Source organism: Leucopleurus acutus (assembly GCF_964270905.1).
Source record: "Leucopleurus acutus genome assembly, chromosome: 7".
Classification (NCBI taxonomy): domain Eukaryota; kingdom Metazoa; phylum Chordata; class Mammalia; order Artiodactyla; family Delphinidae; genus Leucopleurus; species Leucopleurus acutus.
The window spans coordinates 74828269-74841964 of NC_139150.1; the positions used below are offsets into that span (position 1 = coordinate 74828269).

General features: G+C 37.0%; 1 protein-coding gene across 2 annotated transcripts in view; it reads right to left on the minus strand.

The window, feature by feature from the left end:
• The window catches only part of CAAP1 (caspase activity and apoptosis inhibitor 1), a 52088-nt gene extending 38854 nt beyond the window's left edge, over window positions 1–13234 (minus strand). The window contains exons 1-4 of one of the 2 annotated variants that reach the window (XM_082842160.1): window positions 12869–13234; window positions 8216–8416; window positions 7294–7378; window positions 6324–6399 (exon numbers count right to left, since the gene is read on the minus strand). In XM_082842160.1, coding sequence (XP_082698286.1) covers window positions 6324–6399; window positions 7294–7378; window positions 8216–8416; window positions 12869–13180 — 674 coding nt within the window. In that variant the 5' untranslated portion in view covers window positions 13181–13234. The other variant, XM_082842161.1, reaches the window with a different exon arrangement.
• Window positions 13235–13696: the final 462 nt, after the last annotated feature.

Consider the following 13696-nt stretch of genomic DNA (forward strand, 5'->3'; position numbering starts at 1 on the left):
AGAAATGACTGATGAATATTAGCAAAGGCCTTTTTAGCATCTACTTATCTGACCATGTAATTTTTCTCTTTTAATTTGATGAAATGACTTATGCTAATAGACTTTCTAATGAAGTCTCCTGTAAATTCCTAGAGTAAATCCTACTTGGTCACTAGCATAATTACCCACTGATACACTGCTGGATTCGATATGCTAATGTTGTACTTACAATTTTTACATCTATATTCACAAGTGAGAAGGCCTATAATCCCCTGAACACTTTTTTGGCACTATTTATGCAATTTGGGATATTAAAGCTATGCAGAAATCATAAAGTAAACTGAAGATCTTTTCATCTTTTTCTAGGGCTTGGACTAATTTAAATAACACAGGTGTAATCTGTTTGAAAATAGTAACAGATGGCATGCATTACTGAATGTTTTATTAGCTGTAAACACATTAAACACATTACATCATGCAAATAATAATTCAGTTGTGAATTCACCTTGTCTTTTTCAACAGATCTCTATTCACCTTTCTAATTTCTTCTTTGTTAATCTCTTCAAGTTTTCCACTTTTGGGAGAAGTTAATTTGGTTAATTTGTATTTTGATAGAATACCATACATTTGCTCGCTTCAAGTTTGTTTATACAATGCTGCTGCATGTGGATTCTCATTATTCTTTTAAACTCATACATGCCTATGATTCTGTCTCCTCCTTTCTCACTAATCTCAATTTTAATTGCTCTCTACCTATTTCCTTAATCAGACCGAAGAAGAGTTTATCTTATTTTCTTGTCTTTACAAAAATCAAGTTAATAAATTTAAATTATCCTTTTGTTTTCTGTTTCTTAGTTTTAATGTTTCCCTTTGTTGTTTCATTTTTCCAACTTTCTTTTGGTTTATTTTGTTATTTTTAAAATTCCTTTAAGATATGAACTAAGTTCCTGGGCTAGTCATTAAGCTTTTCTCTCTCATATCTAGATCTTCTCTTTAAATTTAGCTTTGAAATGCTAACAATCAAACAGAACACATGAATTCCAACTGGATCCTGGATCAGAATCAATCAATTAATTAATTAAAATAAATAAGTAAACTATAAATTTTTTTTAGTAATTGGGGGAATTTTATATGGGCAATATATTAGATGATATTATTTGAATTACTGTTTATTTCTGAAAAGTGATGATGGCATTGTGGCTGTAAAACTCTCCTTATTTTTAGGAAGTGCACACTGAATTGTTTAAGCATGAAATGTTACGACATCTGTAACTTATTTTTTAATAGGTTATGAGCCGAACTGTTTCCCCACAAAGAATTCATATGTGAAACCCTAACCCCAGTGCCTAAGAATGTTGACTGTTTTGGAGATAGGGCCTTTATAAAGCTAATTAACTTAAAATAAGGCCATTATGGTAGGTGCTAATCCAATCTGACTAGTGTCCTTATAAGGGGAGATTAAGACACAGGGAGAGACACCAGGGGGACACACACAGAGAAAGACAACCAAGTGAAAAGGCAGCAAGAAGGTAGCCATCTGCAAGCCAAGGAGAGAGGCCTCAGAGAAAACAACCCTGCCAGTACCCTGATCTGGACTTTCAGCCTCCAGAACTGTGAGAAAATAAATTTCTGTTGTTTAAGCCAGGCAGTCTGTGGTATTCTGCTATGGCAGCTCTAGCAGCCTAATACAAATGGCTCTTGGGGAAAAAGGATAAATATAAGGAGAGAGCAAAAGCAAAAATGGCAAGATGTTAATGTTGCTGAATCTAGGTAGAGGGTATATGGATGTTCATTACATCATTCTTTCAACTTTTATATAAGTTTGAAGTTTTCCAAAATAAAAAGTTTGGGGAAAAAAATTTCACTGGGAAATATATACACACACACATACATGTAAGTTTGTATTTGTTTGTTAAAGCTGCCATATCAAAATACCAAAGTCTGGCTGGCTTAAATGACAAAAATGTGTTTCTCACAGTTCCGCAAGGTAGAAGTCAAAGATCAAGGTGTCTGCAGGTTTGGTTTCTTCTGAGGCTTGCAGATGGCTGCCTTCTGGCTGTGTCCTCACATGGCTCTTCTCTGTGTGTGCCCAGCCCTGGAGTCTTTCAGTGTACTCAAATTTTCTTTTCTTATAAGGACACCAATCAGATTGGATTAACTTAATCACCTCTTTTTTTAAAAAAGATTTATTTATTATTTATTTGTTTATGATTATTTGTTTAATATATAAATATATAATAAATTTATTTTTATTATATATTAAATATTATGTATTATTTATTTGTTTATTTATTTTATTTTTATTTTTGGCTGCGTCAGGTCTTAGTTGCAGCACTCGGGCTCTTCGTTGCAGTGTGTGGGCTTCTCTCTAGTTGTGTGCAGGTTTTCTCTTCTCTAGCTGTGGTGCACAGGCTCCAGGGCACATGGGCTCTGTAGTCTGAGGCACGCGGGCTCTAGTTGAGGCGTGCGAGCTCAGTAGTTGTGGTGCATGGGCTTAGCTGCCCCACGGCATGTGGAATCCTAGTTCCCTGACCAGGGATTGAACCCACATCCCCTGCATTGTAAGGTGGATTCTTTACCACTGAACCACCAGGGAAGTCCCATTTACCTCTTTAAAGACCTTATCTCCAAATGAGATTACATTCAGAGGTGGTAGGGGTTAGGGATTTCCACATATGAATTTTGAAGGGACATAATTCAGCCCATAACCAGGTGTTTTCTCGTTATCCTTGCCCTTACAGTATTAAGTCTTTAAATCAAAAATTTTAATTCTATCATTTCTTCAATACTTTTCTAGCTATTTGTTTCTCTTTCTATAATTTCTAGTATGTTCAGGATAGGTCTAAAATTGTCTTCTAGGTAGCCATGAGTTAAACATGAGGATTTATACTTTTTGTGTGTGGTTTTTATTATTCTGTGTTTATTTATTCAACTTGATTTCTTAGGAAAATGATGTAGCCCCCAGTCATAGCTAACCTCTTTATCAGTTTGTCTACTAAGTTTAGGAATTCAGAATTTATTTTTAGTTTCTAAAACTATATTTGTGGGGACTTCCCTGGTGGAACAGTGGTTAAGAGTCCACCTGACAATGCAGGGGACACAGGTTCGAGCCCTGGTCCGGGAAGATCCCACATGCCGCGGAACAACTAAGCCTGCGTGCCACAACTAATGAGCCTGTGCTCTAGAGCCCAAGCCACAACTACTGAGCCCACGTGCCACAACTAATGAAGCCCGCACACCTGGAGCCCATGCTCTGCAACAAGAGAAGCCACCAGCCCCCACTCGCTGCAACTAGAGAGAGCCTGTGTGCAGCAACAAAGACCCAACGCAGCCAAAGATAAAAAGATAAATAAATAAATTTATTTAAAAAAAAACTACACTTGTGCTCTAATTGTACTTCTTTGAGAGTTTTCATTATTTTGTTAAAGTTTTCTTTCCTATAGTCTATTAATTCTGTGTTCCACAGAAGCTACCTATTCAACTTATTCAGCTTCATTTTCCTCTCTCAAATTATTGAATTCCTTTCATTGGTCTTTGCCTACTCGTAACTGTTCCCTCAGCATCTGGACAGCTCAGACTACTGTTATTTATTAGAGAGTAAAAAACCAGCAGGTAATAAAAAACATGGAAATTTTCAGCACCAAGGACCAAACATGTTAACTAACTTAGCCCTCTGTCGAAGCACTGGAACGAGGTTTTTATAAGTCTGCCCACCAGGTTCAGTTCTCTTCTATAGAGATTAACAGGACTGAATTGTCCCTTTAAGCACAAAGCACATAGCAAATGTCAGGAACATGCACTAAAGCCAGCATCTTCTCACATTAACTCCCTGTCCCACCTTCATTGTTTCACACTGCAGTATATCTCCCCATTCATAACTAAGATTATTAATAATAAAATAGTAAACAAATAATAACAAACAAGTCACATTAGCTCATTTAAGCCCAATAATCCTATTGAAGCAAGGATTACCCACATTTTACAAATGTATAAAGTGATTTTAGGGAAGGTTAAGTGTCTTAAAGCCAGGTCCATTAACATGAATGCTTATATAATCTCTTCAGAACTAACAGTCCTCCTACTTCCACGTTCATTTGTGTGACCTCAGGCACACAAATCTTTCTGGGCCTTATCTTTCCATTCGTAAAATGATGATGCTAATACCACCTACCTCACAAGGTTGTTGTACAAACCCAATGAGTGAATGAAGTCATATAAAGTGATTAGAACAGTGTCTGGCACACAACACTTACTGGCTCAGTAAGTGTTAGCTTTAATATTATTATTTATCTGGCATCTTTAGCTTATTTGGCATCTTCTAGCTTAGTATTATTATTTATTTGGCATCTTGTAGCTTTTTTTTTAAAAAGCCTATATTCTCAAATAACTCAAAAGAATCCCAATGATCTGGCACTTATCAGATCCACAAGTGGCTACTATGACAGTTTTGGGTAATATTTGTGACTGCTTAACCTGCTCATTGCAGCATTTAAAAGCTAACATGATCTGTCTTACAGTAACACTGTAAAAGTGGGTTCTTTGCAATAGTCACTTTGAATCTAATCACCATTTTTTTCATTAGAAAAGTTCAGAAGTCAAATACTGTATTTTGTTGTAATTTTTTTTAAGAGAATTAAGTTTCTAATCTGATTGGCTATCCATCAAATGGCTTCTAACAGTAGAAAAGTTAGCATTAATGTTCAGGTATGAACAATAACGGACTTAAACTTGACACCTCAAAAACTGGGAAAAATAAGCAGAGGCAAACAAAGAGGCAAAACATTTGCCTTAAATAAAGACAAATGTAATCAAGCAGAATTTAATGCTCTGTAAGAAACATCAAGAAGCAAGACGATTAATTTAGATAATTTAAGAAACTAAGGACTTCCCTGCCCGCCAATGCACGGGACACGGGTTTGATCCCTGATCCAGGAAGATCCCACATGCTGCAGAGCAACTAAGCCTGTCATGCGCCACAACTACTGAGCCTGCGCTCTAGAGCCCGTGAGCCACAACTACTGAGCCCACGTGCCACATCTACTGAAGCCCGCGCGCCTAGAGCCCCTGCTCCACAACAACAGAAGCCACTGCAAAGAGAAGCCCATGCACCGCAACAAAGAGTAGCCCCTGCTCACTGCATCTAGAGAAAGCTTGTGCACAGCAACAAAGACCCAACACAGCCAAAAATAAATGAATAAATAAATAAATAAAAATTAAAAAAAGAAACTAAAAAGTACTAAAAAGTGACAAGCCTTGTAAATGGTTAAACTATCTGAACTAGATTAGCATACTACATAGACAATTTAAAGCTAAGTATTTTGAAGGAAAATCAATAGCAAGACTTCTTAGAAATGTGTACATTTTCTACTCTGTGGGTAAGTATAAATCATCCTGTGACACTCCTAGGCAAGATGTATGTGATGACCAAAAATCTACTGATTATGAGGCAACCAAGATACAACGATTTCTTCAATGCTTCAGTATAAGTAGATTATTTGATGCCCTCTACAGTTATAATATGAAATTATCTTTTTACAGTGATACTTACCCAATAGCATTGTATTAGAAGTGAAAATATACTCAAGGTTTCAGGTTAAATCTGTGCTACTTATTTATGCTACTGCCTCTGGTTACCTGTTTTTATTTGTGCTCCTGCCTATAGCCAAAGTCTGCAAACAGAGATACAAGTCAGTCTTTGGCAACTACCAAAAAAAAATTGTTTTAGTCAAAAATCATCAATAGATGATAAAATCAGTGGGTGAAAGTTTGATGAGCCCATGGCAGAGCAGAATAATCTAGAAAAAGAAATTAGCATGTTGCTTCTTGATTAGTCAGCATCCCAAAACATCAGGTATTTTTCATCATCACAATAATCAAATTATATGTACCTATATAAAGTGAACCACCTTACTATCTCAGCTATGAAAAGAAGCTATTATCACCAAACATTAATAGGTATGTAGAAGATATTCAGTGAGATAAAGTCTTCTAAACTACTAACATAATGTTTGGTAGAGTAAGTATAATATTTAATAAATAGTGGGATCACTAGTGATACATATATTCAAATTCCAAATGAGAAATATGATTCTGCTTGAGGTTGGCATTGTTGCAGTCCTATATCTGAGCAGTAGTTTAAGAAAATCATCTTAATCCTGAACGCAATTAACTTCATTCTCATATATACCAAAAGGACTAATCATTACAAGTAAAAAGATCAATCCAACATTGTTGAATCACTTTATATAAACATAACACAGAAAAACAATCACATTCTTGAGGTAAGAAATCACCAAAGGGATAACAAAGAAATTCTGAAATAAAAATGAAAGTTTTTAACTTACTGACTGACTAAATCAGATCCCATCTTAGAGCCATCATCTGCCTCTTCTTCCACATCAGAGTCCATACCACTGTCACCTTATGAATGACATAAAAAAAATTGAAAGCATGCTCATAAAATGTCAGAGTGATTTAATCATTATACAGAAAGTGTCATGTATAAAGTGACGATTAAATAACTTCAGTGTTGCTGAAAGATGACATTTTTAATTGCTTATATTTAAAATGCCTTATTAGGTATTTGTCATTGCCTTCCCTTGATCTATTTTATAAATGTATATATATACAAAATATATATAAGCAAGAAGGTGTGTACATATAATACTTACAAACTATACATGCATGTATACATCTATCACCATTTTACATTTTAAAAAGATGTTATCTCTGGAAATTGAAATTCTCCATTTTTTTGTTCCTTCTCTTGTAATGCTAATGCTAATATCCTTGTAGAGTCCAAAAAGAAAAGCTTTAAAATCCAAAATTCTACAGATAATATATACAAAGAAGAGTCTTAGTTCAGGCAGACAGATAAATGTTGGCAATTCTTCTAACTCTGCATTTGGGTCTTATCAGAGCAGAAATGGTATTCAACAGATAATTAAAAGCAGTAAGAATATAAAGCAGATAATTTTAAAATATTGTAAGAGAAGGCTTTGCCTTCTCAATAAGTAATTTTTTCTAGTATTTTGGATAAACATTTTTTATTTCTTTTTTTTATTGTGCACAAACTTAATGCTCTTACCTACACAACTGATCTAGAGAAACCATACATACATCAAAAAGTCCATTCCTGAGATGCTATTCTGATATGTAAACTATATTTCTGTACAAACAGAAGTAAAAATACTCAGTGATTACCCAATAATAAAATTAAAGTAGCAGTTAAAAAAAAAAAAGAATACCTCAGGATTTATGCTAAGTATAGTATTAACCACTAAGTTACCAGAAGGTAGAAATACGCATTCTTACCCTCAAGAATCTTCAAGATTTTTTTTTCAGACAGGAGCTCTAACTGTTCCTGGCACAGTTTTTTAATTTCTTCTATTGAACAGTTCTAAAGAAAATGACATTTTAAAAAATGCATTTATATAACAAAGCACCAATATAAACTAGAAAACAGCAACCATTTAAAAAAAAAAAGTCTGCTAAGCAAAATCCTACAGTAAAACAAATTAAAAGCCACATAAATTTTTTTCTGGGATGAAATGTGAAGACCTGCCAGTTAACATGTAAATATTATAATTTATAGAGTTTTGATTTGGATATATAAAGTCATGTTTATTATGAAAGAACTGAAGAATAAGTAGGTGCCCAGATATTCTTAATAGCAGCCTACTTATGTGAGGTAATACCTCTAAAGGCTTAAATATTCAAGTCCTAGCTCCATACATCTTAGATATATATGATGTTGGGCTTAACTTGTCCACGGCTTTTTTTCCACATCTGTAAAATTAGAATACCATGTATTTCCCTGAATAATTTTCAGAGATAAATATATGAAAACATTTATGAATTTAATGAAATATAGGCTATTACCAACTATCATTGCATACTGTTACACAGCAGTACACTACTTCTTAAAGCACCAGAAAGAATCAGTATACCTCTAACTTAGTTACTTAAACTGCCTGTATTTAATAGAATAATTTCCAGAAGGTCAAAAAATTCCTTACTTAAATATAGTAAAGTACCCTATTTCTTCCTGGCAAATTTTTAAATATACAAAGCCATTTACGGTTCTACAAAATCCCTTCTTTATATCTTTTCGAAGTAGCTCATATTAGTTGAAAACGTCCGATTATAATTTCCATTAAGTAAAATGACTGCTATAAAAAAAGTGTTTGTATATTCTGTATATGTGGATAGCCTGATAATGTATGTAATGAAGTACCTTTAACACATCAGGAAGCATCTTCTGTAACTTCTTCTCTCCTATGATACAGAAACACTGCTGAAGCATTTCTTTTTTGTCTGATATATAGAAACTAACTGGTTTTAATGCCACAGTCAGGTCTAATCCACCTTCTTCAAGGTCACTGTGCTCTGCCAAGAATAACTCTTTTTCCAGAGTTGGCAAAAGATATTTGGCTTCCTAAAATTAAAAGAGATAAGAACCATTAAACAACAGAAATATATCTATAATGTTAAACATTTCCAAATTCTTTTTTTGCACAAATTATTTATTTAAAACCATAGGAAAGATTATTTAATTGCTCAGGATTCTTTGAAGTTACTCTCCACTCTGTAATTATCAATAAATTGAGAAAAAGTGAAGAGATAATATCCTAGGACACACAAATGAAAATATAGTCAATACTGAATGATTTCCTACAATTTTATACTTGTGGAATACGATATTCCTCCAGTAGACAATTCACCCAAGAATTTTATGTATGCATTGTCATTCTTCTTAATTCATAAAAAGAAATGGGATAGCAGCAAAAATGTTATAAACCACAAATATTATATACTAAAGTATCATTGCTTACCAGAAGCTACTGTCATTTTTTTAAATAAAGATTTCTTTTTAAAAAATATTTATTTATTTATTTATTTATTTTTGGTTGGCACTGGGTCTTAGTTGCAGCACACGGGCTCAGGCTCTCTAGTTGAGGCGCATGGGCTCAGTAGTTGCAGCGTGCAGGCTTAGTTGCCCCGCGGCGTGTGGGATCTTGGTTCCCTAACCAGGGATCGAACCCGCGTCCCCTGCATTGGAAAATGGATTCTCAGCCACTGGGCCACCAGGGAAGTCTCTATCATTTTAAAAAACTGTTATATATCTAATGATATTCAAAGCAGGCAAGTAATTTAAGACATTTCAATCAATTTTACCTCCTATCTCCCAAATCTATCCAGTCTCTCCAAATCTACTGCCATAATCCTGATCCAAGGTACCATCCTCTTTTTGCCTAGATTACCTCAGTAGCACTTAACTGGACTCCCTACATCTAATCTGAGGTCTTGCCAATCTGTTTTGTATACTGACACCAAAATGGATTTTATAAAATGCACATATACTCATCCTCCCTATTTACTGATATAAGCTGTCAATGACTTCCCACTGTTCTTAGGGTAATATAGCCTATTAGGCCCTTCATGCTCATTGTGTTCCAAACACAACGACCTTGTCTGAACTACTCAAACATAAGGTGTTCTCCCTTCATTTCATACAGGCAGGGCTTTTGTACACACTGTTCTTCTGTCTAGGAGAGTCTTTCTTCCCCACTTGCCCATCACTCTATACTCCCAAGATCAACAAACTCAGGTATCAATTTAAAAGTCATTTCCTCAGGAAAATCCCTAACTATATTATTCAAGTAGGTTTCCTTTTTATACTTTCTAACGCAATTGTTTAAAATGCAGTTTAAAAACAGGCTAATTTTAAAGAACACTATGATAATTACACTGAAAAAGCAAAGGTTAGCTCTTGTTCTAATGGCTCACAAAGCAATTCAGGGGTTAGCAAGGATGTAAAGGAACTGAACTCCCATACAGTGCTAGTAGGAATATAAAATAGTGCAGCTGGTTTGGAAAATGGTTTGTAGTTCCTTATAAAGTTGCCATATGATGCAGAAATTTCATTCCTGGATATATATCCAAAAGAAATGTAACCATAATGTCCGCACAGAAACTTGTACACAAATGCTCATAGCAGCATTATGCATAATAGCCAAAAGTTGGAAACAATCCAAATGTCTATATCAATTGACAAATTAAAAACGTAAATGTGGTATTAGCCACACAATAAAATATTATTCAGCTACAGAAAGAAATGAAGTACTGATATGTGTTAAAACATGGGCAGACTCTGAAAAACAAATATGCTAGGTGAGAGAAGCCAGACACAAAAGATCACATATGATTCTATTCATATAAAATACCCAGAACAGGGAAATTTATAAGTCTATAGAGGGGACTTCCCTGGTGGCTCAGTGGTGAAGAATCCGCCTGCCAATGCAGGGGACACAGGTTCGAGCCCTGGTCTGGGAAGATCCCGCATGCCGCAGAGCAACTAAGCCCGTGTGCCACGCCTACTGATCCTGCGCTCTAGAACCACGCGCCATAACTACTGAAGCCGGCACGCCATAGAGCCCGTGCTCCGCAACAAGAGAAGCCACCACAATGAGATGTCCACACATCGCAACAAAGAATAGCCCCATTCGCCACAACTAGAGAAAGCCCACGCACAGCAACGAAGACCCAATGCAGCCAAAAGAAAAAAATCTATAGAGATAGAAAGTAGATTAGTGATTGCCTAGGGATAGAATGGGTGTATGGGTGTAGGGCTAGTAGGGATGACAGCTAAAAACTGCATATAGGGTTTCTTCTGGGGATGATGAAAATATTTTAAAATTGACTACAGTGATGGTTGCACCACTCTGTGAATATACTCAAAAACCAGTGAACTGTATACTTGAAATTAGTGAATTGTACAGTATGTGAATTATATCTATATAAAGCTGTTAACAACAATAGGGAATGCAATACACAACAAATATTATGGCACTATTGGAATTTTGCGATGTTCTCTACATGCCTAATATATAATGACTTCTTTTTTTTTTTACAACTACAGTTACTTCTCATGAGAAGTACAGTTTAGTTCTGTATGCAAATGCTTATAGAATCCTTATTATTGGTCTCCCCATAATAATAAAGAGTACTAAAGACATGGAAACTATTTAAGATAAGAATGGTGATATCCAAAACTGAATCTAAAAGGGGTGGAAAAATGCATAGATCTATAACTATTGAAGAATTTGGGGAAAAATAGATGGCAGTTAAGAGAAAAAAAACACCCCTAGAAAAATCCACCAGACCCCGACAGCTGTATGGTCCAACAGTCAAGTTCCGACATATCTTTGAGAAAAAGATATAAACTACTCTGGAACACACCAAAAAAATGCAAAGCTTTCCCAACTCAATCCATAAGGCTACCATAACCCTGATACCAAAACAAGACAGGTTAACTACAAAAATAAAAACAATAAGCTGATTTAACTTAAGAACATAGGTACAAAAGTAAAAATACTGAATTTCAGCCGAGTACAACAACCAAATCAACAAATCAAATAGTATTTATCCCAAGAATGCTGAGGACAATTCAATGTAAGTTAACTTATCAATAAAATTACATAATCAGATTAAGAATGAAAACTACTGATCACCTCAACAGAATGCCCCAAAGACATCTGATAGAACTCTACAACCCTCAGAAAACCACGAATTAAAGAAAATGTCCTTAACTTGATCAAAGGTATCTTTCAGAACCTATGGTAAATACACTTACTGGTGTAAAATTAGAAATGTTTCCACTACAAAAAAAATGGGAAAAGAATGCCTACTATGAACGCTTGTGTTCAACACTATACTAAAAGCCTTAGATTAAAAAGAAAGAAAAGGACTTCCCCGGTGGCGCAGTGGTTAAGAATCCGCCTGCCAATATAGGGGACATAGGTTCAAGCCCTGGTCCGGGAAGATCCCACATCCCACATGCCGCAGAGCAACTTAGCCCGTGCGCCACAACTACTGAGCCTGCGCTCTAGAGCCCATGAGCCACAACTATTGAGCCCGCGTGCCACAACTACTGAAGCCCGTGCGCCTAGAGCCCGTGCTCCACAAGAGAAGCCACTGCAATGAGAGGCCCGCGCACCGCAATGAAGAGCAGCCCCCACTCACTGCAACTAGAGAAAGCCTGTGCGCAGCAACAAAGACCCAACGCAGTGAAAAATAAGTAAATAAAATTTTGAAAAGAACAAAAAATAAGAAATATCGGGGCTGAAAAAGAATAGATATATGTACATGTATAACTGAAGCACTTTGCTGTACACCTGAAACTAACACAACACGGTAAATCAACTATACTCCAATAAAAAATAAAAATTATATAAAAAAAGAATTATCAGGGCTGACAAGAGTTAATAAAGAGGCTGCATATCAAACTATTAATGGGGAAGCATAGAGACTTCCATGATTTTCCCTTAATTTCTGTGTTGTATACATTTAAAGTATGTATTCATGCATTTGTTTTATAATGCAAGCAAACTTTTTTTAAAAAAACGTTAATATCTTGCTAGGTCGATGGAGCATAAAGAACATGGCTTTTATAATCAGATATTGCATTCGAATGTAGGCGTTATTAACAAACTGTGACTGTGGGTAGACTTCCTTAACCTCTTTGAGCCTCAATTTTCTCATCTTGTAACGTGGAGGAAGAGAGAAATAAAGCGCAGCTCGCAAGGACAATGAAGGGTAGTTTCTGACCCATACTTTTCAAGGAGACTGAGGAGACCACAGGAGTGGAAGAAGCCAAAAGCAGTATGAGTCAGACGATCGGTAAATCGGAAACTTTAAGTTCAAGACGTGCGAGTGTGGGGTTCAAGGGAACTTAGGAATGTGAACTTCAAACACGGGACCCCTTAGGATCGCAGCGCTAACGTAAGATACCTCCGGCTCCGCATCCCGCTGCCACATTCCGCTCCTAGCCCACCTTCTTCCGGAAACGCAGCCGCTTCAAGAAGAGGCGAGAAGAGCACGCACGCACCTGCTGCAAGGAGCCGGAGACGCTGGCAGATGAGTCAGTGCTCCTCCGCTTACGGCGCTCATTGCGCTCCACGCTGCCCCCACCCCAGCAGCTGCCGCAGCTCCCACCGCCAGTGACACTTCCACTCAAGCTGGTGTTCCCGCAGCAGGTGACGCTCCCGCAGCCGCTGGCGCTCCCGCAACCGCTGGTGCTTCCACTGCCGCCGCTGGCGACGGCGGGAACCGGGTCCGGCGCCGCGAGCGCCGCCGCCGCCGCCGCCTCCTGACCGCTTCGTTTGCGCCGCTTTTCCCGGGAAGACTTCTTCCCCGTCATGATCCCTCTGCTGCAACCATCCGGGGAAAGCCCGCCGCTTGTGGATCGACCGAAACCCTGCCGCAGCAGCTAGCAGCGGGCACGGGCGTCGCAGCTTTGACGTCACTTCCGGTCGCATCGCTGACGTCAGGAGGTGTTTCTGGAGCCGGGGCCGGGGCCAATAGCGCTGCCTCCGCCAGCCGAGGAGGTAGGCTTGGGTTTGCAGCAGGTGAGCAGCGCGGGTGGCTTTTTATTGTTTGTTTTCATACCCCTACAAAGGGCCGAAGGCGGAGCATTACAACAACTCTTTGCCTTATTGATATTGTTTTTCAATCTTTGTCTATATACAATACACAGTAAGGTAAAGGTATATTGTTTGATTCTCCAGTGTCATTTGTCTTTCAGTTTTTGGTTGACAATGACAACAATAAAGAAAATTTAAGGGAAATCTCATTATCATCATCACGTGTATAGATTTTTTTTTTTTAATGTATTATAGGGAGTTGTACAAGAGTAGGTTCTTCTGCTTCTTTGTTT